General features: G+C 42.7%; 2 protein-coding genes across 5 annotated transcripts; one reads left to right on the plus strand and one right to left on the minus strand.

Moving 5' to 3' along the window:
* Positions 1-226: 226 nt before the first annotated feature.
* Positions 227-18,881, minus strand: TARM1 (T cell-interacting, activating receptor on myeloid cells 1). 4 transcript variants are annotated; one of them, XM_081933659.1, is made up of 6 exons: positions 18,754-18,800; positions 16,890-16,942; positions 11,203-11,487; positions 9,619-9,906; positions 8,194-8,454; positions 227-917 (listed from the first exon to the last, which is right to left on the minus strand). In XM_081933659.1, exons 3-6 carry the CDS (start codon positions 11,441-11,443, stop codon positions 787-789), a joined length of 921 nt encoding a protein of 306 aa, XP_081789785.1. In that variant the 5' UTR covers positions 11,444-11,487; positions 16,890-16,942; positions 18,754-18,800; the 3' UTR covers positions 227-786. The 4 variants fall into 4 exon arrangements, with proteins under 4 accessions (XP_081789785.1, XP_081789784.1, XP_081789786.1 ...); XM_081933658.1 differs by lacking the exon at positions 16,890-16,942 and having other exon boundaries at positions 18,754-18,881; XM_081933660.1 differs by lacking the exons at positions 16,890-16,942; positions 18,754-18,800 and adding an exon at positions 15,953-15,974.
* NDUFA3 (NADH:ubiquinone oxidoreductase subunit A3) lies at positions 18,828-27,187 on the plus strand. Its single transcript, XM_081933662.1, has 4 exons — positions 18,828-18,910; positions 22,336-22,410; positions 23,552-23,629; positions 27,002-27,187. The coding sequence occupies exons 1-4, from the start codon at positions 18,895-18,897 to the stop codon at positions 27,088-27,090; spliced, it is 258 nt and encodes an 85-aa protein (XP_081789788.1). The 5' UTR covers positions 18,828-18,894; the 3' UTR covers positions 27,091-27,187.
* The last annotated feature ends 264 nt before the right edge of the window (positions 27,188-27,451 follow it).

The raw sequence follows: 27,451 nt of genomic DNA on the forward strand, positions 1-27,451 counted from the left end.
AATATTACAGTATTTTTTGAGTCTACCTTCCATATTTTTAACAAGTGTCCACAAAACAAAGCTGAACAAAATTCCTGTTTCAGGAAATTTTGTTCACCTCAATACAGCTACCCAGAAGTAAGGGAGTAAATTGAGGACTACTCTGACAATATTCTGGTTACTGCAATAATTCTCTATAAAACTCTGATCTACCTCCAATCTTCCACAGACAAGACAAAGACATAAATAAAATAAAAGCATCTTTTATTGCAAATTTGAAGACAGTTTCTACAGCAGTGCTTCCAAAATCTGGGCAAATTATCTCAAATTGGATAAAAGCAGTTTTTCTTTGGGTAATGATGCATGAATCCATTACCCATCCCAGCAGGACAAGTTAAATTTAAATTGACTTAAAGGTTGCCACATTGGCTAAAATACATTTGAAAATCTCCCACAGTATTCCTTTTAAGATGAAAATGGATGAAATTATTAAGGGTAATTTGTTGAAATGACATAAAGATCATTCAGTGATATTGTTTTTATGATACAGATAGTTCTCGAGTTAAGACCTTCATTCAGGGGCTGTTCCAAGTTATGACGGTGCTAAAGAAAAGATTTGCAATCACTTCTCAAAGTTCAATAAGACTTTTTGATAAATGGTTTTGTGTAATGAAAGCTTCAATCTGCTTTCAGTTTACTTGACTGTTATCCCTCTTCTCATTGGATTCAGTGACCAGAAAATACCGTTTCAAGCCATGGTTTTGCGTGACTCCACGTATCTCGCTGATTCAGAAGCTATTGTCTGGCTCAGTCCCCCTGATGCCTCTCAGTCCAAAACGCATCAGCCACAAAAGCCACAGCTGCAACAAGGATAGTGAACCCGAGGCCAAGCCGTATGGAATTGGCTGCAGTGAAATCAGTGCTCAGCAGAATGGAATCTTTAAAGGAAAAAAAAATACATATATACTGCAAAAAAGAAAATCATTTCGACAATAAATCTTTATTACGCATTCTGACTTTCTTAACAACATGTTTGCATTTGATGAGTTTTTAATGGTTGAGCTTTTAATAGTTTTATTATAAGACTGTTATTTAAATTTCGTTCTGGCTGGCTTGAGCACAACTGATTAAATCTTCTCTGGAAGGAAGATTTGCAACTGATCCTTCAAACTTTTGTAATCTAGTCATAACCGGAATTTATTGCCACGTTGTGCTTAACCATAAATGTTGAACAAACAACTGGATAAGTTGGCATACTCATGAGGGGTCCTTGGGGATCTCTGAGCTTGGGTGTTTTCTTGCAGACATTTCATTACCCAAACTAGGTAACATCATCAGTGCTAGTAAGGAATGGGTTTGTTCTCAGTTTATATTCTAGAGCTGCGGTGGCACAGTTGGTAAAATGCAGTACTGCAGGCTACTTCTGCTGACTGCCAGCTGACTGCAGTTTGGCAGATCGAATCTCACCAGGCTCAAGGTTGACGTAGCCTTCCATCTTCCCGAGGTGGGTAAAACGAGGACCCAGATTGTTGGGGGCAATAGTCTGGCTCTGTAAACAGCTTAGAGATGGCTGTAAAGCACTGTGAAGCGGTATATTACTTTTAAGTACTATTGCTATATTGCTAGTGGCTTGCCCTGTCAGTACTGGTGAGAGTGCTTTGTCCAAAGCTGAAATTGTACTATAGTGAAATTTAATATAAGTGGACCCTTGGGCGTCCCACAGGCTCCAAACCCCTCCCCCTATTTCCCATTCTCTCTCCTACCACCCAGTGAGATCCCTAGAGAGGAGAATGTCTTGGCAAATGTCTTTCTGGGTGAACAGAACAGATCAAGAAATATAGATACCGTCTTTCCCCCAAAATACGACCTGTCCTGAAACTTACGCCTTGCCACATTTTTCGTGTGGGCAAAAATATAAGCTCACCCCCGAAAATAAACCCCCTGGACAACCCCCCCCCCTCCAGCCAGGCAGAGCACCATTCACCAAAGTAGCGGTATCCCGAAGGCACCAAGCCATGGGAGCCAGGGGGTTTGAAGGCGCTCACATTGCTTGGCGTTTTCGGGATACTGCTAGGTTGGGGAGTGGCACTCTGCCCGGCTGGAGATGGGGTTTGCTCGTGAGCATGGTCACCTCATGGCTGCTTCGCCCCTGAGGCTGTGAACAGCTCTTCGGGAGCCAGTTCGCAAGGGAGCAGCTGCCGGCAACCCCAAAACAATAAGCCTTCCCCCTATAATAAGCCCAAGGCCATATTTCGTGGGGCAAAAGAAAATAAGACCCTGTCTTATTTTGGGAGAAATACAATAGTTCTCAAGTTGCAATTGTAATTCACAATTTTGTCGTGATAATTCTAAGGCGGGTCACTAAAGCGAGTGAACGTAGCCAATTTTACAACCTTTTTTGTAGCAGTTTTTCAGGGATCGTGCACTCGTAAATTCAATATGGTGGTTGTTAAGTCAATGCTGAGGTTATTAAGCAAACACATTGTTCAATAGGGCACATTTTTTGCCAGAAATCGGGAATAAAGGCCAGTTTCAGCAAAAATATCATAAATCATGGTTGCGATCAACGAATGCTGCAAACAGCCATAAATGTGGATCAATTGCCAAGCATCCAAAATGCAGGCTTGTAACTGCAGTGGGGACCCAAACATTGGAACTCTGAATCCAGGTCAAAAATTGGTTTTTTTGGTCTCTAATTATAATGTCAAATGCTTGCTAAGAAACAACCAGATTCATTTAACAATTGTGTTACCAATTTAACAACTGTAGTGATTCACTTAACAAATGTGGCAAGAAAATTCGTAAAATGGAGCAAAACTCACTTAACAAATTTCTCATTTAGCAACATAAATATTGCTCAATTGTGGTTGCAAAACGCTTTAAGAGATGGGCACAGGAAACAGATGTTGTTTGTGTAAGATAGAAACCCCTGTTTAGCGTATTAATAGAACATGGCATTGAAGGGTTGCTGATGTTAACTTTTTTCACTTCTCTTTCTGTAATTTCTGTAACTTTCCATAATGCATTTGTAAGACATAAATATGAAATGTATACGTTGCTTTTGATGACCAAATGAAACCTACGCCCCTCACCAGCTGGTTATCTCAGGGGTGTGGGCACCCAGCCCACAATACTGGGGAACGCCTTGCCCGAGCTCAGGAGCAAGGAAAGTATAAAGGTAATGTCTTGGGCACAGCCAAGGAAGTTCAGATTTTGGTGTGTGAACACGCTGGACTCGATGCATCAATAAATCTGTTTTCTCTAGCACCTTCATGGTCTCACGTCCCGTCTTTGGCGTGCATTGAGGTAAAGACCCCAATCCACCGCAACATTTCTGGCGACTCCGCCGGGACTCGAACCTGGAACCCGATGGCCACACCACTCATAATTGCTTACAAACCATAGCTGAGACTTATGCAAGCCACCCAGACTTGAAGGATGAGCCCCTCCAGCGCCCCGATGCCGCCCTCTACACGGACGGCACCAGCTTCCTCCAAAGGGGAATTCTAGCGGCCTATGCCATAGTCACTCTCGAGGAGGTTTGGGAAGCTGAACCACTCCCGTCAGGCACAAGTGCCCAACTCGCCGGGCTACATGCCCTCACATGGGCTCTGGAATTAGCACAAGGCCTCAGAGTTAATATTTATACAGATTCCAAATACCATACAGGTCCATGGGGCTCTCTACAACGAACGGGGACACTTCACAGCAGGTGAAAAAAACCATGGTGAGCAAAATGACGCCCCGAATACAAATCGGAAAAAACATCACCACGAAAACCTGTTCCCTGACTCTCTCCGCACGCACGCTCTTAAGAGTCATCTAAGACATGCCTAGTTAATAACACCATGTATAACTACTGCTTGCAGCAACACAATCTGGTTTGCTTTCAGCCTGAACTCCCAGTACGACTCAACGTCACCATCTGGGCAGGCCTGGCCCTAACCAAAGAACCAAAACAGTCCCTCTTATATTTTTTATCTTCCACGGTCGCTCTGAAACAGGGGCATCAGCCCATTCAGGTAACAGTGGATTTTTGTAAAGCCATGGACAAAGCTGTCTACATAACGTGTGGAAACAAGGATTGGAGGGACACATACCAGTCTCACCATAAGTACATATGTATGCGAAATCTTAATTGGGCATATGGAAACCCGGATCAATTCATTCCTTGTGGAGCACGAACTGACTGTACGGGGTGGGGCTGTGTTTGTGATTACACGGGGGGTGGGTGTGCAGGACCTGCCCACATCTCTAATTTCCACAGGATTTCTGGAGGCAATAAGGTATCATTTCAGGTCTCTAGGAATCACCCCCGTCCAGGTTAGTTATGGAATTGGAATTGATGGTACAGGAAGAGACCCTTCCACTTTTATGACTGTCCGCGTCCAGACCATCCGGGAGGGGGAGCGGAAATCCCTTGGGTGGTCAGTATATGACAAACTGCAGGAACTAGAAGAACCCCTCCCCCTCAGTACTAAGGCAGTAAATCTACTTGTAGAGATGGCAGAGGAAGTAGCTAAAGCCCTCACAGTTAAAAACTGTTTTGTGCGTGGAGGGACCAATATGGGAGAACAATGGCCATGGGCAGCACTGGAAGCCAGCCCTGAGGTTTATAACAACATGTCAAGGGATGGCAACATCACCCAGAGAACAGACCCCTCTGGGATAGTGTGGACCCTAACCACCAACTTGGTAGGTCTAAATTGTTTTACTAGAACTGTCTCTTTCCCAGTCGGCCACTTGATTTGTCTGGGTGCATGGGATGTTAACTATACGGAGTGGGACTCACCCTCAGGCCTGCCAGCCCCGCCCCGCTTTCACCAAGCTCTGTTGCCTTTTATCAGCAAAAACCATGACCCTTCTAATTTATGGGTCGCCCCCAGCAATATGTATTGGATCTGTGGCAATATAGCTTATGAAACTCTTCCCCATGACTGGTCCGGATCTTTCATCTTAGGATGGATAAAACCCTCGTTTTTCCTCCTCCCCATCCAGAAACGGCAAGTATTAGGGGTGCCCCTATATAAACACATAGGTACAAACAGGCCGAAGAGGGAAGCAGATACTGCCTTCTCCAACTTCCTTTGCAAGGACCTGGCTGAATATGAAGGAATGACGTTCTGGGATTCTGATCGTATTGTTTGCACATATGGGAAGGCCACATGGGCAGAAGACGGATCCTGGGGATACCGCACCCCTATATACATCCTAAATCAAATTTAGCTGGGGAAAGAATAGATAAATCTCTCAATATTTTAACCACAGCCACAGATAAAGTGCGGACAGCAGTCTATCAAAACAGACTGGCTCTGGACTACATTCTGGCAAAAGAAGGAGGGGTTTGCGGAAAATTTAATCTTACTAACTGCTGTCTCCCAATTGATGAAACCGGATCTGTTATAAAGCAGCTCACCACTGAAATGAGGCAACTCACCCACTTTGAGGGACAGGATTGGAAAGGGTTCGATTTCTCCTCAACCTTTGGATCCTGGTTCCCAAAACTCCCTGGCCTACAGGCCATAGTAGCCCTCATTGGCCTCATTGCAGCTGGATGCGTAATCCTCCCTTGCATTCTCCCCATGTTTGTAAGAACCATCAGTAACAGCCTGTCACTTTTGGTGGAACAAAAGGCGACTGTAAAAGCAATGGCCCTTTACGAAGAGGCTGGGGAATACGTCACCTTACTTCATCCGGAATACCCAGAACCCATATATGAAACTGCACATTAAAGTTTAATACGGAGGAGGTATAGTTTCAAAAGGGGGGAATGAGGCAGCAGGAGAATAGTAACGTAATATTAGCCAGCTTACCTTTAGGGTATAGGAGCCCCTAGACTCCCCTTTGGTTGATGTCAATCGAGCCAGCATATTAATTGATCTTTGATTCTTCTTTCTTAATATCTGTTACAAATCTTACTGGAACATAAGTTGCAAAACGCTTTAAGAGATGGGCACAGGAAGCAGATGTTGTTTGTGTAAGATAGAAACCCCCGTTTAGCGTATTAATAGAACATGGCATTGAAGGGTTGCTGATGTTAACTTTTTTCACTTCTCTTTCTGTAATTTCGGTAACTTTCCATAATGTATTTGTAAGACATAAATATGAAATGTATACGTTGCTTTTGATGACTAAGTGAAACCTACGCCCCTCACCAGCTGGTTATCTCAGGGGTGTGGGCACCCATCCTCAATACTGGGGAACGCCTTGCCCGAGCTCAGGAGCAAGGAAAGTATAAAGGTAATGTCTTGGGCACAGCCAAGGCAGTTCAGATTTTGGTGGGTGAACACACTGGACTCGGTGCATCAATAAACCTGTTTTCTCTAGCACCTTCGTGGTCTCACATCCCGTCTTTGGCGTGCATTGAGGTAAAGACCCCAATCCGCCACAACAATGTGAATTAGGAGGATGGTGTCTAAAACACTTTTATAATCCTCCTCCTCCACCGTTTGGATTATCCTACTTAGCAGTTTTGATAACAGATCTTCCCTCTTTCTTTCAAAGCCATCCTCTTTATAATCTAGAGCCCTGCCAGCTCATGACCTCCAGAGATGTCATGCAAAGCTGGAAGCATCAACCAATCAGTTTGCTTAACTCTCCTTACCTATGCAGACTCCGGGAAGCAACACTCATTGCGAACAGCTGCAGGATAGACTTCAGCCAGTGGTGAGATTCAATTTTTTTTTACTACCAGTTCTGTGGGTGTAGCTTGGTGGGCATGGCAGGGGAAGGATACTGCAAAATCCGCATTCTCACCCCAGTTGGGGCCAGCCATAGTTGGCATTTGCCGGTTCTCCGAACTACTCAAAATTTCCGCTACCGGTTCTCCAGGACCTGCTGAATTTCACCCCTGATTCCAGCAATGTGGGGAACAAGGCCAGGTTGAGAGAGTTGATTCCAGGGTGGTTACCATCTCAACTCAGGAACAGGCAAAAACCCCATGACAGTTTCCCCCAAATAGGCACTGCTGTACAGGTAGTCCTCAATTTACAACTCTTCGTTTAATGACTGTTCAAAGTTCCAATGGCAGTGAAAACAATGACTTATGACTAGTTTTCACACTTGGGACTATTGTGGCATCCCCATGGTCATGAGATCAGAATCCAGACCCTTGGCAATTGACTCCTATTTATGACGATTGCAATGTTCCGGGGTCACATGATTCCTTTTTGTGACCTTCTAACAAGCAAAGTCAATGGGGAAGCCAGATTCACTTAACAACAGTTTGACTAATTTAACTACTAAAGTAACAGCCATGGCAAGAAAGGTCATAAAATGGGGCAAGCTCACTTAACAAATGTTTCACTTAGCAGCAGAAATTTCGGACTCAATTGTTGTTATAAGTTGCCAACTACCGTACTTCCTATTTAACCAAAAGAAGAAAATACTTCTAGCTCTCGGTTGAACTATGTAGCTCTTGGTGTTCTCTGAGCTTGGTTGTTTTCTTGCAGACGTTTCATTACCCAACTAGATAACATCATCAGTGCTAGAAGGGAGTGGGATTTGCAGCGATGATGTTATCTAGTTGGGAAATGAAACGTCTGCAAGAAAATAACCAAGCTCAGAAAGGCACTAAGGACCTCACACTTTCTGTTTAACCAGTGGCATTTTCTTCAAAGGTTAGACCCATAATGGCGAACCTGTGGCAGGCATGCCACAGGAGACTGCAGAGTCCTCTCTATGGGCATGCCAGCCGTCCTCCAGCCCAGCTCCACCGCGCATGTGCACACGCCTCCCACCAGCTAGCTGGTATTTGGAGCTCTGTCACACATGTGTGGGGGCCGGAGCGCATACAGTAAACACGCAAGCGCACGCACTAGGAGATGGTTGCATTGCACTTTGGGGCCTCGCGGTGCACCCCTGCGCCCTGTTTTGGGCCTGGAAAGCCTCCTGCACCAACCTAGAAGCCAAAAATGGGCAAGGGGGGGTGGGGTGCATGCACAGGGGGTGGGTTCACACGGGGAGTTCCACGCACATGTACGGGAGCAGGGTGCATGCAGGTGGGGGGGGTCACACACACATTGCATTATGGGTGTGGGCTGTCATGCGCGCATGCACACGTTTTTGGCACGCAACGACCTAAAAGGTTAGCTATCACTGGGTTAGACTGTAAGCTCCTCAAGATGAAGGCTTTGCAAACCCTCATCTACCTCAATGGTCCATCACCTTCATCACCCTCTCAGTGTCTCCTGCCCTTAGATTCTCTGGGCTCACCTTGTGTCTGGCTTATGGTGTCATTGAGTTGGTTTTCCCCAAACTGGCAGCTCAGCTTGCCCTTGAGGTTGCTGAGGGCATCTTCTGTGAGGCCGAAGCTGGTGCTCGTCCCATTTGGCCATGCTCTGGTTTCAGCAAAAAACTCCCCATCAACATAAAGATGGAACCATCCCTCAGCTACGGTGGGCATTGAACAATTCACTCGATGCTTCCCTGCAGAGTCAACCATCACCTCCTGATATCTGCTAACATCAGACCTACCTGGGGGGAAAAAGAATTATTTTGTAAAAGGCAATAAAACTAGTAAGCAATGGAGTCCGTGGGGAAGGGGTCAAAAAAGTCAATATGATGATGGGGTTTGGATTGTAAAGTTGTGGCAGCCATGTTGTCCCCCTCTGCTGATAAGGAAGAACTCGGGGGGTCTCTCAGCTTTCTTTTTATTACCCTTTTTTTCAATCCCCAGACCATATTTCAGAAACAAAAGCTGGACAGTTTTATTAATTTTCAGTCATTCCCACAAAGATTATTAGAATTTCAGATAATGCAGGGCGTAAGGACGTGAACTCTTCCATGTACTTTTTTCACACAAATGAAAGGACCAAGAAAGCAAGAGAACAAACTGTTCTCTGAAATAAATTTTGTGTACCTTTGTGTGTTGTGTGCGTATCTTTAAGTAAGAGAGAGAATAGTGCAAGAATTAAATTATGAGTAATCTAATATTTTCCCTTCTTTCTTTACTTCAAACAAAAGATCTCACAGAAAACGGCAATTGTATATTAAATAACTCAAAAGAATAAACTCACAAAGGGAGTTTACTAGGTGGGAGATCAGGATAAAATCAGCCAATTTAATCATATCCAAATATGCCTTTAAATTCAGTTTTGACTCAGCAATATATTCAGAAGTGGGTTTTTTTCCCCTTGCCTTCTTCTTTCTGGAGCTGAAAGAGAAGAACTGATCCTAAGAATATGTTGTTGGATTTGTGTCTAAGCCAGGGCTAGAACTCATAATCCCCTGGTGATTGGCTCAATGTAACACAACTGGCTTTCATGTTTAAGGCTGATCTAGAATTCTGTTCCTGGTAATTGGTTCAAAGTCACTCAATTGGCTTTCATGCCTATGACAGGACTAGAACTCACAAGCTCCTGGTGATTGGTCCAAAGTCACCCAGATGGCTTCCATGCCTAAGGTGGGACTAGAACTCACAGTGTTCTGGTTACTGGCCCAAAGCCACCTAGCCAGGTTTCACACCTAAGCCAGGATTAGAATTTAACAGTCTCCTAGTTTCTGATCTGGTGCCTTTAACCACTACATCAAACTGTGTCTCAGTCAATCCCAACATGGAGGCACCATTCTCCACTCGTCGTACAATTCAGGAAAAGAGCCACCTGCTTTAATTCTGGCAACCTCCTTGCCTTTCCTCACCCAGGACTTTGAGCACCACGGGGTTGCTGGCATTGGACCAGATGACCGGGTCAGTGAGACTGTGGTAATAGCATGTGTACCGTCCTTCATCGGCCTCTGAGATGTTCTTCAGGCAGAATTCAGCCATGTTGGCATTCCCTTGAGGAGTGACTTCATACCGGAAGTCCCTGGCCTGGTAGAAGACGAAATTGATACCGGAAAAGGGAGCCGAACAATGGAGTGTCCAGTCCTGTCCCACCAAGATTTCTGTGCTGGGACTTGCAACAATTGAGGGCTTGAGGTAATGCACTGGAAGAGACAAAAGCCTTACATTTAGCTTCAGGTCTAACCAAGTTAATTGGTTATGGTTATTATAATGTATGTGCCCGTCCCCCTCTATTTATTGCAGGGTTCCCAACTTTGGCAACTTGAAGACTTGTGGACTTCAATACCCAGAATTCCCCAGCCAGCCATTCTGATCTGGGGAATTCTGGGAGTTGAAGTCTACAAATCTTAACATTGCCAACATTGGACACTTCTGCTCTAAAGCAATGTTTCTCAACCTCAGCAATTTAAAGATCTGTAGATTTCAACTTCCGAGAGTTGAAATCCACACATCTTAAAACTGTTTGGAAAACACTGTTCTAGAGCATCAAATGAAGCAAAACATAATAAAAAATTATTCTCTGCCTAGTATATGCCAGTACCCCAGGCAGAGAGATATGAAAAACAATATACTTCCTTTCAGAATAGTAACTAGATCTGTTTCTTGGAAGCAAGCTTTTCTAATTTAAATAAAAGGTGGCTTTTTCTATTGGTTTTTTTTAACATAGATAAAAACCAAGGTTTTATATGTACAGTTAGAAGTCAGCATTCCTAGGCAAGCCATCTTTTAGCTGGACTGGCTGACGACAATGGGAATTGAAGAATTTTTACAAACTGAAAGTAATTTTACAATCTGAAAGTAATTTTACAACTGAAAGTAATTGCCATTCCAAAGCTCTTCTACCCTGTTTCCCTGAAAATAAGACCTCCCTGAATAATAAGCCCAATTGGGCTTTTGAGCACGTGCACTAAAATAAGCCCTCTCCAAAAATATTGCAACACAGAAGCAGTCATGAGGTGACCACGCTTGCTGCCTCCTGCACCTCAAAAATAATAAGACCTCCCCGAAAATAAAGCCAAGTGCTTATTTTGGGGGGTCAAAAGAAAATAAGACCCTATTCTTCTTTTCGGGGAAACGTATCTTGCCCCAATTTGGAGCATGGTTAACATTTGATCTAGTCTGTACATATTTCAAACAACCGATCCTTAGTTAGGATTAAAATGTAATATTGCTTTTCAAAATTAAAAAAAATGCAATTCTCCTTCCTTCCTTCCTTCCTTCTTTTAAGCTTTGAAGCTAAATTACTTTTGATTGCAGAGAATAGCAAATAAAATGAGGTTCATAGAAACCAATTTTCAGCTTTCTGCACCAGAGTACTATAGGATGTACAAGTAGTTTTTGACTTACAATTTGTTGTAAGGTGGATGGATGGATGGATGGATGGATGGATGGATGGACGTTGGGAGGGAAATAGAAAATAGATCCAGCTTAATACTCACCTTCTGTAATGTTTGCAGGCTGGCTGAGTGGAGAACGGATTGCCTTTCCAGCCTCCAAGATTTCATAGCTACAATGGAATTGCTCATCTGGGCCAACCTCATGTACCTCAAAGGTGGCACTAGATTCTGTTGGCAAAGCTTTCTTTTGAGCTACGAGCTTCTGACTGCCTCCCACGTATAAGGAGAACCAGCTGCCTGCGTATTCCTCCTGGGCGGAGCACTGAAGCTGGTGCTTTTCCATCACATCTTGAGCTTGGTGCCATACAATGGATGGCTTTGGCAGAGCTAAAGAAGAGACAGAATGGGGAGGCTTGGATCACCAAACGTGCCAAGCCAAGTGTGATTTGTTTGGTTTTGGTTTAATGCATGCAGTGTAAATCATTCCAATTGAAGGTTACTCAGTCAACCATGATTAGGTAAACCTAGCTAAGATGATGAATAATGCCAGCCAAAGAGAGTCTACATTTGTACCAAAAACAAACCCATAGACAAGAGGGAATGAAGATGAATGTGCTGCAATTTTACTTGGTGCCCTGTCCTCTCCAAAACTGAACTGTTGGGCTTCATTGAAACCAGAATTTAAACCCAAACCTCCATAGTTTCTTCAAAAACCAACTGTTACAGCTATCAGTCTAGGCTGCAAAAATTGACACAACCACCAGATGGCTGCAGAAGATTAACATCTTTTTATTGCTGTCTAGTGTTCATTTAGATTTTTGCATACCTGTACTGGCAGCTCTAACAACAATAGCCACTCTGGATTCAGATTATATTATTTCCCCTGGGTTAAATGTCTGCCTCTGGTTAATGAACCTTGAAGGAGGAAGAAATATTAAAAAGACTGTGGGCATATTCTCATTACTCTTTCTGACGGGTCAGCAAGTTGTGTGAATGCAGACCGGGAGAACATGATGCCAAATCTAGATCAAGTATTCCCACTGCAATACTATGGGCAGAAGAATCATCCAAGAAGCTCAGAAATCTTATTTTTATCTTATATCTGAGATGGCTAGCCTGATGAATTCAGAAATGTTGGGTTGTAACTTCTGGAACTCCAAACATTCCAGTTCCAACACAACCAGAAGATGTTGGACTGGGGAAGGCTGACAGGCATACAAAATCTTGATTCAGTGTCATGCTAAACCATGCTTTGCTTTATTGTAGTTTGCAGAATCTGCTGAAATTGATTGGATTCATGCATCACGCCTATCCCAAGAGCCAGATTCCAGGGAAGAAATCAACTTACCTTGGCTACCGGTTTGCAAATGTGAGCACACCCACCACTCCACGCATGCACAAGACTTGTGTGTTTGCGCAGAGCGTCAAAAATGGGACATGATGATGTCTGGGTGGGTGGGCGGAGCCTCCAGCCACCATCACTACCGGTTTGCCCGAACCAAGTAGAACCGGCTGAATTGCACCACATGCAATCCTGCTTCAGATGGAATAACAAGTCCATCCCTCCCCCACAAGTTATTGTGCCCAGTAGAAAACCCTAAGAGCGACTTTGATGCAGTGGTGAAGGCACCAGGCTAGAGACCAGGAGTCTGTTAGTTCTAGTTCCATCTAAGGCAAAAAGCCAGCCGTGTGACCTTGGCCCAGCCACTTTCTCTGAAAGTGAAAATGAAAAAGGCAATTGCAAACCACTTCCAAACATCTTGCCAGGAAAATGTTTCCACCCATTGCTTCTTGTTCTGTCCTCAAGCTATTCTCCAAGGCACCTGAGGGTAGAACAAGAAGCAATGGGTGGAAACTAATCAAGGAGAGAAGCAACTTAGAACTGAGGAGAAATTTCCTGACAGTTAGAACAATTAATCAGTGGAACAGCTTGCCTCCAGAAGTTGTGAATGCCCCAACACTGGAAGTCTTTAAGAAGATGTTGGATAGCCATTTGTCTGGAACGGTATAGAGTTTCCTGCCTAGGCAGGGGGTTGGACTAGAAGACCTCCAAGGTCCCTTCCAACTCTACTATTGTATTGTATTGTAAAATTGCAAGGACTTGTCTAGGCAGTTGCCAGGAATAAAAAATGACTTGAAAGCAAGGAAGAAAGCCTCTTTTCACCAGTTAAAAAGCTGTGATATAAATGAATGAATAATTACAGTATTCATTTTCTGCCTTCTCATAACACCCCAAACAATCTTATTCTGGCCAACAGCCCCTTTGTCCCTCAATGGTAAGTCTGGCTCCACCTCTAGAAGATCCATTCCCAGGATGAAGGGTTATGGAGTCTTGAGGACTCTTCCCACCAATACTCACAGATTGTAAGGAGCAGGAAAGGGAGAGTAACGGGCATCGCTAGAGAGATGCAGCCTGCAAATGAGGAGGAAAAGGGCTCTAGGCTCCGAGAAATGTGATTTTTCCCTCCCAGGAAATAGTGATAGATAATTAGTCACGATAGTTAGGAGGGGAAGTAGAAAAGGGGGGGGGATTTAACTAATGGAAGAATAAAAGAATTCTGATTTGAACTGCTCAGTTACTTTGAAATGAGCTTCAGAAGATTTATTTTAAGATGAGCAGAAAAATCTGCCAAAACCTGGTATCTTGATAATGTCTACATTTATACTACGTACTAAGTCATGGTTTACTTTGGATGACTAAACCATCCTTACTGGATGGGGTTCAAACACTATGTTACGCTATGACCATGGGTTATAAACCATAGTGCCTCATATTCATTTGTTTGCCAAAAACAAGTACAGTAAATCCCATTTGGACTTGTGTTTTGTGTACAACACAACTGTTACGCTAAGTAGTTTAGCACAAAGCTTGCAAATCATGTCTGCTAGATCCACAAAACACCCTTAATCACAAACTGAGAGCCAGTTTGTTCCAGTGTTAAGGCACCAGGCTAGAAATCGAGAGACCATGAAATCCTGCCTTAGCCAGCTGGGTTCAAATCCTGCCTTAACCAGCTGGATGATTTTAAGCCAGTCACTCTCTCTCAACCCAATCCACCTCACAGGGTTGTTGCTACCTTGAGCTATTCGCAAAAATAATAAAGACAGAATACAAATAATAAAATAAAATAAATGAACAAATCACATTTTGAATTAATACATTATGTAAGCATAGCCATCATGTTTTATATGCAGTCATCTTTTGCGGTATGCAAACCACCGTTATTCAGCTATTTGCATTGCAATTTGTTGGTGTGCCTAGCCTAATAATAATAATAATAATGAAAAATTGACAAATGATTCAAAATGCAGATCTTGCAAACAGGCAAACACAACAACCCAGTATCTTATGCAAAAAAGATAATTAACAGATTATAAAGAATGACATAGCACAGTTGCCAAAACGATTCACTGAAACATCTGTAAAAATTATCCTGTGCCAGTAATGAAAAATTGGTGCGAACACAGAGTTGAAAAATAGAAAATGAGCATGTTAAAATATTGTGGAGTTTCTGAACACAAACCAATAAATTCTTGGCACATAGCAAAACAGATTTAAAGAAGAAAGTGTAGATAATTAATCTGGCAATACTAGGAGATAGCAGAATAGAAGAAGTATCAATACCTGAAAATGAAAGTTGAAAGATTAGTTGACCACACCCTAAACTGGCTGTGGTGGTCCCAGTGGTTATCGCCACACTGGATGCTATCAAAAAATGTTGGTTTGCAGTTAGAAAATCTGCACATTGACAATTTTTCTGTATGTCAATTGTAAAAAGACACACTTCTTGGATCTACACAAGTGTCAAACTGATACCTTATGACAGGGTATCAAACTCAAGGCCTGAGGGCCAGATTCAGCCCGCAGGGTGCTTTGATCTGGTCCACGATGCCACCAAGAAAACAATGAAGGCCCAGCCCATAATGCCTTTGTCAGTGAAAATGGATCTCTGGAGGGCCGTATGCAGTCCTCATGAGCTCCATTTTTGCTGGCAGAGGCTTGCAGGAGGCAGTCGCAGCTGAAAACAGAGTTTGGGAGCCCGTTTTCGCTGGCAGAATGCTTGGTCACATGCGCCCCCGACACAAGCAACATCGAGCTGGCCATGCCCACCCTAGCCCCTGAGGTCCAACACAACCCTGATGCTGCCCTCAATGAAATCGAGTTTGACACCCCTGCCTTATGACATCCTAGGTTCTTGAGAAGAATTCAACGTGTACGAGGGGCAACACCAGGAAAAGAACTCATGGCCGTGACTTCCCATTATTGTGAACAGATAATTTATTTAACTTGTATGCCATTTGACTCTCAACAGCCTAAATGACAGTTATTCAAACTATGATTTAGAGCAGCAATAGAAATCCAGTAAATCTAGTGACTCACTCAAACTTTAGTCACATGCTTAGAAGCTTGTCTCTTAAGCTTGGTCTCTTCTTTTTTCAAGGAATAAGAGATGATCACAGAAGTGTGATTCACTGAAGAGATCCTTCTTTGTAGAACAGATATGGGCTGCAAAAAAAGTAGAAAGTCACCATGATGGTGCTACCAAATAACTATTCCTTGCATCTATTGCTTATCTGGGTTTTTAAGAGGAAGAACTGATGTTTGTTTGACTAACCAGCATTTGATGATGAATCTTTCATCCATCCATCCATCCATTTGTCTGTCTGTCTGCCTCTAAACCCACCCATCCATCATCTCTCTCTCTCTCTCTCTCTCTCTCTCTCTCTCTTTCTTTCTTTCTTTCTTTCCCTGAATTTCTATAGCATGCAGGAAAAATTATAAGGGGAAGTCACTATCAACGCACTCTACAGCTGCACAAAACACAACATTTTTTTACTGTAGCCTACTTACTTCAAAAGGGAACTAACTTTTTTTTTTTCCTTCTCAAAACCAGGAGTCTTGTTGTCAAGACCAAGCAATGCTGAAAATGTCCTTCACTCAGGGCTGGGAAAGAACCTGATGATTCAGTAGGAAAAAAGGATGGTTAAGAGAGCAGCAGTTAGTCATTTTTCTGTGGGGTTGTCTCTGGTCTAACAGATCCCACAGTGTGACATGAGCTCAAGTAAATACAAAATAATTATGCATTCATATTAATTATACATATTGTATTAGGAATTGAAAGTGATTGTATAAATTTTGCATTTTTATCCGCAAACCATTGCGATCAACTGGCTTTGCTATCCATGGATATTAGCATTATTACAACAGTGATTGGTTTCATTTGAGACAATGATGAATCCGCGTACAGACGGGAGTTTGAACAACTAGCCTCGTGGTGCGACTGGAACAATCTGGAAGTGAACACACTCAAAACCGTAGAAATGGTGGTAGACTTTAGGAGAAACCCTCCCATACTATCACCCATTACAATATTAGACAGCACAGTATCAACAGTAGAGATCTTCAAATTTCTAGGTTCTATCCCAGTGATAGCTAAACCTTTTGGTGCTGAGTGCTCAGCAAAACCCCAAAATGCAATGTGAGTGCCCCCACACATGCCCCACCCCATGCATCCGCACACGCCCCCCATGCATGTACATCACCCCCCTCGTCCCGTCCCCATTTTTTGCTGCCAGGTTGTGCACGAGGCCTTCCAGGCCCAAAGTGGGGTACCGGGGGGCACACACACATGCGTGAACCCCCAAAATGCAATGCAAGCACCCCCAGCACATGCACGTGTGGCAGAGACTCGAAGACCGGCTGGCCAGCGGGATGCGCGCACACATGCATGGTGGAGTTGGACTGGGGTGACAGCTGGAATGCCCGCAGAGAGGGCTCTGCATGTCACCTGTAGCACATGTTCCATAGGTTCGCCATCACGGTTCTCCCATATCTCAAGACCTAAAATAGACACCTAACATCAAAAACGTCATCAAAAGGGCACAGCAGAGAATGTTCTTCCTGCACCAACTCAGGAAGCTCAAACTGCCCAATGAGCTGCTGATACAGTTCTACAGAGGAATTATTGAATCTCTCACCTCTGTAACTTTCTGGTTTGGTTCTGCAACCCAACAAGACAGACACAGACTTCAGAGAATAATCAGAACTGCAGAAAAAACAATTACTGCCAACCTGCCTTCCATTGAGGACCTGTACGCTGCACAAGTCAAAAAGAGAGCCGTGAAAATATTTACAGACTCCTCGCATGCTGGACATAAATTGTTTCAACTCCTACCTTCAAAACGACGCTTTAAAGCACTGCACCCTAAGACAACTAGAAACAAGAACAGTTCCCCCCCACCCAAACACCATCACTCTACTAAACAAATAATTCCTTCACCACTGTCATACTATTCACTAATGCTGCATTACTATTATTATTAATCTTCTCATCGTTCCTATAACCCATCTCCTCCCACTTCTGACTGCAGGACTGAAACTTTGTTGCTTGTATCTTTATGATTTATATTTATATTTATATTGATTGTTTCCTGATTGCTTATTTGTACCCTATGACTATCATTAAGTATTGTACCTTATGTGTCAGGCTTGGAAGCCATCAGGATTTAGGGCCTCAAGCCTGCCACATATTCAAACATAGTCTACTATGGGAAACTAGGAGGGGCAATGGTATGGAGCTTGGGAGCTGTGTAGCCAAAATAACATTCCTCCCCAGAAAGTCAAGTTGCCTTGTCCCTGCACTTGGACAGATGTGGATGGGAGGAATCTTCATTCGTGGCAATGACTGATTGGACCATGTGATAGACTTGTCAGTGTAGGGGCAGGATCTTGAACTTTCAACTGGGTGGGGAAAACCTGGAAGCTTTCAGATTCCAGTTTTCCCAGATGTGCTAACATGGCTCTTATAATAAATTGAAGTTTTGAGGAACCTCTTGCCTCGGATTCTGATTTAGTTGAGGATGCTATTTAGAACCCTGACGTTATGATTCTGGACGAATGTATCTTGTTCTTTTATGTACACTAAAATCATATGCAACAATGACAAATTCCTTGTGTGTCCAATCACACTTGGCCAATAAAGAATTCTATTCTATTCTATTAAAGACACATTTTCCCCTTATGTACATACCTATAATTATTACAAGTTTGGTTTGAGCTTAGCTTAGTTGAGTCTAGTCAATTATAGCTTATGCAATAATAATTGGATTGGATTAGATTTATTAGATTTATATAGATTTAAAGGAATCGTGGCATAGTATATTGCAAGAACGTGATTTTGGGGTAATTGCATGTTAAGTGGAATATGTTTTGGACAGAAACTTTCCTCGCTGTAGGTTGAACTTCCTTGAAGAAGCTTTGTAATGACAAAATCCAAAGGGAGGGAGAAATTGAATCCAAGCTTGCAACACTTTATAAAATAAAAACTTGAGTGGTTGTTAGAAAATATTTTTTTGCATTCTCTGCCTCATTCCATTTCCGGTTAATTCTACCCGTTTGCAAACGCATTCACGCGTTCTCCATCGAGAAAGGGATAGCGAGGAGCACTTTATGCATGACCTGCGTGGTTTAGATGTTAATATTTTACTTTGCAACCTAGGCAACAGGAAACGAGACGAAACATTTTTTTTTAGGAATCACACGTGCCCCGAAACCCAGCTTTAATTATTTATATGCAGAATTAGCAAACAAATTTATATCGCCGGGGAAAAAATAAGGTGTATGATCCCTGACGTACAGAAACAAATACATACCTATAAAAAACTAAAAAGAAAAGCAGAGCCTGGCACAGCTTTCAGACAGGGCCTTGCCAACCAATCAGAGGGAGGGAGGGAGGAGAAGGAAAACTACACCTCCCAGAAGGCCTCAGAGCTCCGTACCTCCTGGGTTTCAAGATGTCTTCCTTAAGCAGTAAGTGCGAGAAAAGATTTTCTGGCGGGCGGGAGGACCGTGTCCTTGGGGGAGGGGAAGGGATGCGTGACGGGCTTTTGTGGTGGAGGGTGCCTAGGGGTGCGAGGGTGGAAAGACGGAGGAGGAGGATGGAAGGGCGATGAAGAGCCCGTAGATACTGTGCAGAGGTTGTTGGAATGTCATGTAACGGAGGGCGATGACGTCATGGAGGGGGGTTTCATTCATTACTTTATTTGTTCCATTTGTTTTGTCAAGCATGTATAAGGTAACAGGTATGAGTATAAACATAGTTATGAATAAGTGGGGATAGTAGGACAGGGATGGTAGGCACGTTTAAATTTAAATCGTTTAAATTTAAACTTAAATTTACATTTAAATCCCGCTTCCCCCACCTCAAAGCGTAGTACAGGTAATCCACGACTTCCAACAATTCGTTTAGTGACCATTCAAAGTTAAAACGGCACTAAAAATGATTTATGGCTGTTTTTCATGCTTACTACCGTTGCAGCATGCCCAGGATCACGTGATCAAAATTCAGACACTTGGTGGCTGATTCATATTTATTGAATATGGTTGCAGTGTCCCGGGGTCCCCTCTTTGCAACCTTCGGGCAAGCAAATAACTGTTTGATAGTTGAACATTTGCTTAACAACTGGCAAGAAAGGTTGTAAAATGGGACAAAATTCACTTAACTTTGCTTAAAAATCTGACTTAACAACAGAAATTTCAGTTGTGGTTGTAAGTTGAGGACTACCTGTATTCGGTCCATCGCCCTTCAGAACTCCTATGTAGGGTATGGTAGGATGGTAGTTAATTCCCAAAGTCCTCCTCATGCTAATGGCAAGTGAGGCCTATCTCTATCAGCTCCTTTGGACTTCCAAGGTCGACAGAGACCAGAAATGCAACATTGAGATTGCCTGCCGCCAAAGACAAGTCTGGCAAAATATGTAGGCCAAGCAGTTGCTGGGTAGATATTGTCCCTGTCCCCCCTCCCCCCACCAATAAATCAATTTCAAGTTTTCTTCTGAGGGACAGGACTGTCATTTGTTGAAACTCTTGCAAATGATTGGCAATTATATCCCTCCTGGATACGCAGCTTAGTTTAGAAGAACACCTGACGGCCGTGACAAGGGGGGCCTTTTACCAGGTTCGCCTGGTGCGCCAGTTGCGCCCCTTCCTGGATCGGGATGCTCTTTGCACAGTCACTCATGCCCTTGTCCTTTCTTGCCTGGACTACTGCAGTGCTCTCTACATGTGGCTGCCCTTGAAGAGCATCCGGAGGCTTCAGCTGGTCCAGAATGCGGCCGCGTGGGTTATAATGGGGTGCCTTGGTGCTCCCAGGTTACACCCCTTTTAGGCGGCCTGCACTGGTTGCCAGTTGTTTTCCAGGTGAGATTCAAGGTACTAATTATGACCTTAAAAGCGCTCCATGGCTTAGGCCCAGGGTACCTGCGAGACCATCTACTGCCACCAGTAGCCTCCCACTGTCCAGTGCGATCCCATAGAGTTGGCCTCCTCAGGTGCCGTCGGCCAGACAGTGTCGACTAGCGACCCCCAGGGGGAGAGCCTTTTCTGTGAGAGTGCCTTCCCTCTGGAATGAGCTGCCCCCAGAGCTTCGCATAGTCCCCGACCTCCGGTCCTTCCGACGTGCCCTAAAATGTTGGCTTTTCCAGCAAGCCGGCCTGGCCTGAACAGAATAAAATAAATGATTAATTTAATTGTTAATTTTAATCTAATTTTTAAATTTTTATTGTAAATATTAATTGGGTTTATTTTTGGATACTTTATTTAATTTCTTTTTTAACTTTTGTAATATGTGGTGGGTTTTTTTTTATGTTGTACGCCGCCCTGAGTTCTTTGGGAGAAGGGCGGCATATACATCCAATAAACAAACAAACAAGCAATTAGAGAGCCAGATAAGTGTAGCAGTTGAGGCACCAGGGAGAAAGCAAGAAACTAGGAGTTCAAATCCCACTGTAACCATCCAGCTGGGTGACCTTGGGCTAATCATTCGCCCAACTCACCTTACAAGATTGTTATTGTGGGGGAAATAGGAGGAGGAAGGTGTGTTAGATATGTTTTCCACCTTGAGCTATTTATGAAAACAATAAAGATGGGATAAACATGAATGAATGAATGAATAAATAATTCCATCCCTGATTTTAAAATGTAGGAAAGTTAAGTGCAGATGTGAAGATGGATCTGGGCCTGGACTTACATATGTTGTACTTCCAACCCATCAGAACTCATTAAGTCTCTCCTCTCTTTCCTATTCCTGATAAATTTCATGCCACAGTCTGTTATTTTTGTCAAATCCTTCCCAAAATTTGCAGCTATAGATACACTAATCTAAGAATACTTCTCTATGAAAGCTATTTCTAAAATTAAGGAAGATACCCCAGGGTACATTTACATAGTCCTCAACTTACAATAATTTGTTTAATGGCTGTTAAGAGTTATAAGGACACTGAAAAAAGTGAATTAACAACAATTTTTTACATTTGCAACCATTGTATCATTCCCATGGCCACGTGATCACAATTCAGATGCTTGATTCTTATTTTTGACAATTGCAGTGTCCTGGGATCATGCGGTCACCTTTTGTGATCTTCTGGCAAGCGAAGAAAATTGGGAAGCCAGATTCACTTAACAACCATGTTACTAACTTAACAATTGCAGTGATTCACTTAACGAGTGTGGCAATAAAGTTTGTAAATGGGACAAAATTCACTTAACAACTCTCATCAACAGAAAGTTTTGGCTCAATTGTGGTTGTAAGTTGAGAATTATCTGTACTTTCATATATTTAACATACTTAAATATCAGTTTCCATTAACAATGTTCACAGTGTCAGAACAGGTCCAAACCAAAAGTAAACTGCCTATAAAAAAATAAAGACCAGGAAAAAAGCAAAATCTAACAAAACCCCGTGTAATAAAATAAAGTTTTCCAGACACTTGTATAAGAATACGTTGGCTGTTTTTAAATAATGGAGAATTGTCCATTTGATGTCAGAGGGCTGCAAAGTTTCCATTTTAATCAATTCTAAAGCAACGTCTTAACAGTGGCTTTGAGGAACCAAATTTATTCAAATTAATATTCATCGTAGAAGAGCTACGCAGTCAAATTAGCAAGAAAAAACCCAGGAAGAGTCTGGTTACACTCCTTCTGATTAACACGTTTTATTAAAAGACATCATTTTGTATCTTTTTAATGAAATGTTAATTGGAAAAGGAGCTATCCAGATTCCCCTTATCAAGTTTTGAAGTTTCTTAATACGGTAGCTGAACGGGTTATCTTAACTATCAGTTGAAAGTTGGGAAGGCATTTTGGATTGCTACCTCAGAAGGCTGAGTAAACAGTTCCAGATGCTACTGTGGAAGACAGATCTGCTTATCAAAAAATGCCTCTTTATCTTTCTGCAGGAATGGTAACATATGTGAAAACTGCATGGGGCAAGGAACCAGTGATCGTAAGCTCCGTAGTCATTGCAATTGTGGGTGAGTGTACACTGATGTTCCCTGGAATCCAAATATGTTTGGATGCTTTTCCAAAAGGCAGCTGGACTTTCTTGGGGTTTTTTTTCTTGAAAATGTTTCGCTTCTTATCCAAGAAGTTGAGGAAGCTTGGATGAGAAGTGAAACATTTTCAAGAAAAAAACCAAGAAGTTGCCTTTTGGAAAAGCACCTTTGGATCAACCATGACCAGATGGATGTTTGAGAATCTCCATAGATAATTTATTCTTTCAACGTTTAGTATCCTTGAAATACTAAGGGGGAGAAGAGCTGTAGCATTCCTAACACTGGGGCATTAAGCAAAACCAGGATTAGTTTTTTAAAAGTTATGTTGCATTGAAGATTCTAGATCAGGATTCTCCAACCTGCGGGCCACGGCCTGCTACTGGTCTGTGGTCTATTGGCCACCAGGCCGCGTGAGCAGCTGGCCATGCACAGCCCCATTTGAGCAAGTGTTGCCGCAGGCACTCGCAGCCCCACTCGCACAGGTACTAATGGCCCCACTCACACGGGCACTTGCAGCCCATTCATGTGAATGTCACAACAGGCTTCATACATGCTTGCGTGAGCATTGTTACGGGGATTCACGGTCCCACTCAGATGAGCAGTAGGTGTGCGCACACATGCGTGCACCTGCCCCCCCCCCCCCACAAAATCATCCCACTCCTCCCACTCCGGGCCGCCAACCTGCAAAGGTTGGGTAACTCTGTTCTAGATTACATTCTTCATATTTCCAATTTTGGCCTCTTTCCAAATCCCTCGTGATTTGCAACACAGGTTTGACTTTGATATGGGGTATAGACGGGCTCCGCTACAAGCACTTCTTAAGTGTAAAGAAAATCAGATTCATTTCCAGACACTTTCCTTTTGGGAAATTCTTGGAATACCACTAGGAGTGATTCTAGATAATGTTGGCAAATATCTGAATCATGGGACTATAAGATTGGCCCACTGTTTCAAGGACTTATGCTCAGGGAAACTTAGCTTTTTGATTGATTCTGTGACTAGTGATCAAATTTAGCTTGTAACTCCCATGATAAATCATTCTGAATAAATTCATTCATTCATTTATGGTAGCTTTATACAAATGTATTTCTGGCATGCATCTTTGTTTTCATTATTTCAGCTGTAGCCCTGCCATGGGTGAGCCCCCTTACCCGTTATTCCACATTAATGAACGAGCGCATGCCGTATCACTACCCAGGTACATACACATTTCTATTTTTTTAGAAGCAGTTTTGGTGTTTTAGCGATAGCAAAGAAGCAGTTTCCATCAATTTTTAATATGTAACATGTTGCAGAGATGTATGTGGCTGAACAAGACATGATAGCATTATTCCAATATCTCAGAGGTTGCCACAAAGAAGAGGGAGTCAAACTATTCTCCAAAGCACCTGAGGGTAGAACAAGAAGCAATGGGTGGAAACTAATCAAGGAGAGAAGCAACTTAGAACTGAGGAGAAATTTCCTGACAGTGAGAACAATTAATCAGTGGAACAGCTTGCCTCCAGAAGTTGTGAATGCCCCAACACTGGAAGTCTTTAAGAAGATGTTGGATAGCTATTTGTCTGAAACGGTATAGGGTTTCCTGCCTAGGCAGGGGGTTGGACTAGAAGACCTCCAAGGTCCCTTCCAACTCTACTATTGTATTATTATTGTATTAATTTCTTGGGAGCGAGGGATAGAGAGTCCCTGCATGTAGAATGTCCAACTTATGGACAACTCATACTTACAAACAGGCTTCTTGCTTCTAAAAATGGTATATGACCTTCTCCTTCCTTGAGCTGATAAATCACTAAAGCCACACAAAGTTTTCACATCACTTAAATATGAGCCAGCAGTGGGCTACAGCTGCCCAAAGAACCAACACAGTCTTAGGATACATTAACAGAGGGATAGAATGAAGATCACGTGAAATGTTAATATTACTTTATAATGCCTTGGTAAGGCCACACTTGGAATACTGTATCCAGCTTTGGTCGGCACAATGAGTACAGAGAAGAGCAACCAAGATGATTAGGGGCTTGGAGGCTAAAACATGAAGAACGGTTGCAGGAACTGGGTATGTCTAGTTTAATGAAAAGAAGGACTAGGAGTGACATGATAGCATTGTTCTAATATCTCAGGGATTGTCACAAAGAAGAGGGAGTCAAGCTATTCTCCAAGGCACCTGAGGATAGGACAAGAAGCAATGGATGGAAACTCAGCAAGGGGAGAAGCAACTTAGAAATGAGGAGAAATTTCCTGATAGTTAGAATAATTAATCAGTGGAACAGCTTGCCTCCAGAAGTTGTGAATGCCCCAACACTGGAAGTCTTTAAGAAGATGTTGGATATCCATTTCTCTGAAATGGTATAGGGTTTCCTGCCTGAGAAGGGGGTTGGACTAGAAGACCTCCAAGGTCCCTTCAAACTCTTGATTGTTTTCATGAATTGCTGAGGCCACACATTTTTAATATACAGCCTGTTTTCAGGGTTCATGAAAATATTGCAGTATTTCATCAGCTGAAGGAAGGAGAATGCTAACGTTTTTAGTAATAGGCAACCTGTCTCTAAGCACAGGCTCCGACTTACATACAGATTTAAATTAAAGACAGTCTTAGGAATGGATCTAATGCTTAACTCAGGGACTGCCTATATGAAGAGAGCCAGAAGGATGGGATGTTCTGGAGCAATTTAAACTATTTTTCTTCCTGCTTTAGTTATTATTGGGTTGGGCAGGCAGAGAATTGGCATCAGAGACAAAATTTTAAAAAGTGGAGGGAAAACTCCTATTTGCAGATTTCTCTGTGTTGGCCATGGGTAGATTTCTGATATTTGAGCATCCTAACCATTATGGTGTATAAACCACAAGATATAGCTTAGTGTATTGATTCAGTTGTAGGTAAATCAGTGAACTAAATCTCATGCAATGATGCTGAATTTACTTAACCAGAGATTAAATGAATTTACAATTAGCTGTATTGACATTGGATGTTTTTCAAAAGATGGGGAATGTGCTTACATAAGGCAGGTAGTCCTAAACTTACAATAATTCGTTTAGAGACCATTCAAAGTTACAGTAGCATTGAAAATGTGACATGATCATTTTCAGTTGCCTTCACAGAATCCCCAGGATCATGGAATCAAAATTCAGATGCATGGGAACCAGCTCATATTTATGACCATTGCTGTGTTCCAAGGTCATGAGGTCACCTTTTGTGACCTTCTGTCAAGCAAAGTCAATGGGGAAGCCAGATTCAATTAACAGTCCTCTTATTAACTTCGGAACCTCAGTGATTCGTTTAACAATTGTGGCAAGAAATGTTGTAAAATGGGGCAAAGCTCACTTGATAAATGTCTCACTTAACAACAGAAATTTTGGACTCAATTGTTGTCACAATCGTAGGACTATCTGTACAGTACAGGTAGTCCTCGACTTAACAATTGAGCCCGAAAATTCCATTGCTAAGTGGAACAATTGTTAAGCGAGTTGCACCTGATTTTAATGACTATGCCATGGTCATTAATCGAATCATCAGAGTTATCCAATGAACACTGTGTCATTCCGTAAATAAAGTTTCCCTCCCATTGACTTTGCTTGTTGGGAAGGTCAGCTGGGAAGGTCAGATAGTGATCACGTGACTCTGTGATGCTTCAACCATCATTAATCAATGCCAGTAGCCAAGCGCCCAATTTTTGATGATGTGTCTGCTGGGAAGCTGCAACAGTTATAAGTGCAAGGACCGGTTGTCATTTTTTTTTCAGTGCCATTGTAATTTCAAACTGTCGCTGAACAAATGATGATAAATCAAGGACTACCTGAATGCTTAGCTACAAATAAAAGAGCTACCATATTTTTTGGAGTATAAGACACACCTTTCCCCCCCTAAAAAAGCATGGAAATGTTGGTGCGTCTTATACACCAAATACAGCCATTTTTGATCGCCTGAAGCCCCGCCACCGCATCCCTTTTTTCGCAAAAATGAGGGCATTTTTGCCTTCCCTCACACCTCAGAAGCACTGCAGGCTTCAGCAGGGCTGGGAAAAAGGGAAAAATGTCCCTGTTTCGGTGAAAAATGGGCAAAAAACTGGCTGTTTTTGCCTTACTCCACCTCCCAGAAGCTTTGTGTAGGCTTCAGCAGGGTTGGGGAAAGGGAAAAATGCCCCCGTTTTGGTGAAAAATGGGGGCATTTTTGCCTTCCCCAAGCCCTGCTGAAGCCTGCAGAGTGTTCCTAGGGACCGGGGAGGACAAAAACTTTTTCTTCTGACTTACCTCTTTGAAATCTTGGTGCGTCTTATACATTGGTGCGTCTTATAGTCCAAAAAAATCTGGTAATTTTGCCTTAGCGTGTTAGATATGAAATCAGGCCCGAATAGATTTATCTACTTAACTTACCACAACCTACAGAGCACAGAGGCAGGATTTGTTCTCCATGCTAGGCCAAAAGAAGCACATTATAGTTTATATGAATCCAGGCATTGAATCAAGTGGTCCATGTCCTTCCTTACCCTATGTAATTCTATAAGTGCTGCTGCTGAACATTTACAGAATGCTCATTTGGTTCATGTTCATGATTGTCCTTTCTTCATCATAGTGCCAGTTCGAGATGATGGTAACATGGCAGATATTCCTGCTCATCCTTGTGACAAGGAAGGTGAACAACTTGAGTGGCTGAGGAAATGAGAATCGGCAGAGGGTAGATCTCCCCCAAAACTTCCCCTGCCTTGGATGTACATGTGTGTTATTCTCGGGGGCAATAAATTTCCTGTTCTATTTAAAAGCAGACTTCTCTGGTTGTTGTGGCTGGAAATTTAGATCCAAGGGGGAACACTGCACTTTTTTGGAATACCTATCCTCATAAAATCAGATAGTTAAAGTTCTTAGGAGACTTAATCAAGTCATGGGGCTTTTTTTAACTAATGGAGTTGGGAATATTTTTCTTGAATTAAGAGTCTGATACCATTGCACATATTGTCACAAACAGCAGTTTGTGAAAGAAAAACACTGACAACCTGCTACACCAGGTTTTTTTTTGGGGGGGGGG

This window comes from Natrix helvetica (genome assembly GCF_964273705.1).
Source record: "Natrix helvetica genome assembly, chromosome: Z".
Classification (NCBI taxonomy): domain Eukaryota; kingdom Metazoa; phylum Chordata; class Lepidosauria; order Squamata; family Natricidae; genus Natrix; species Natrix helvetica.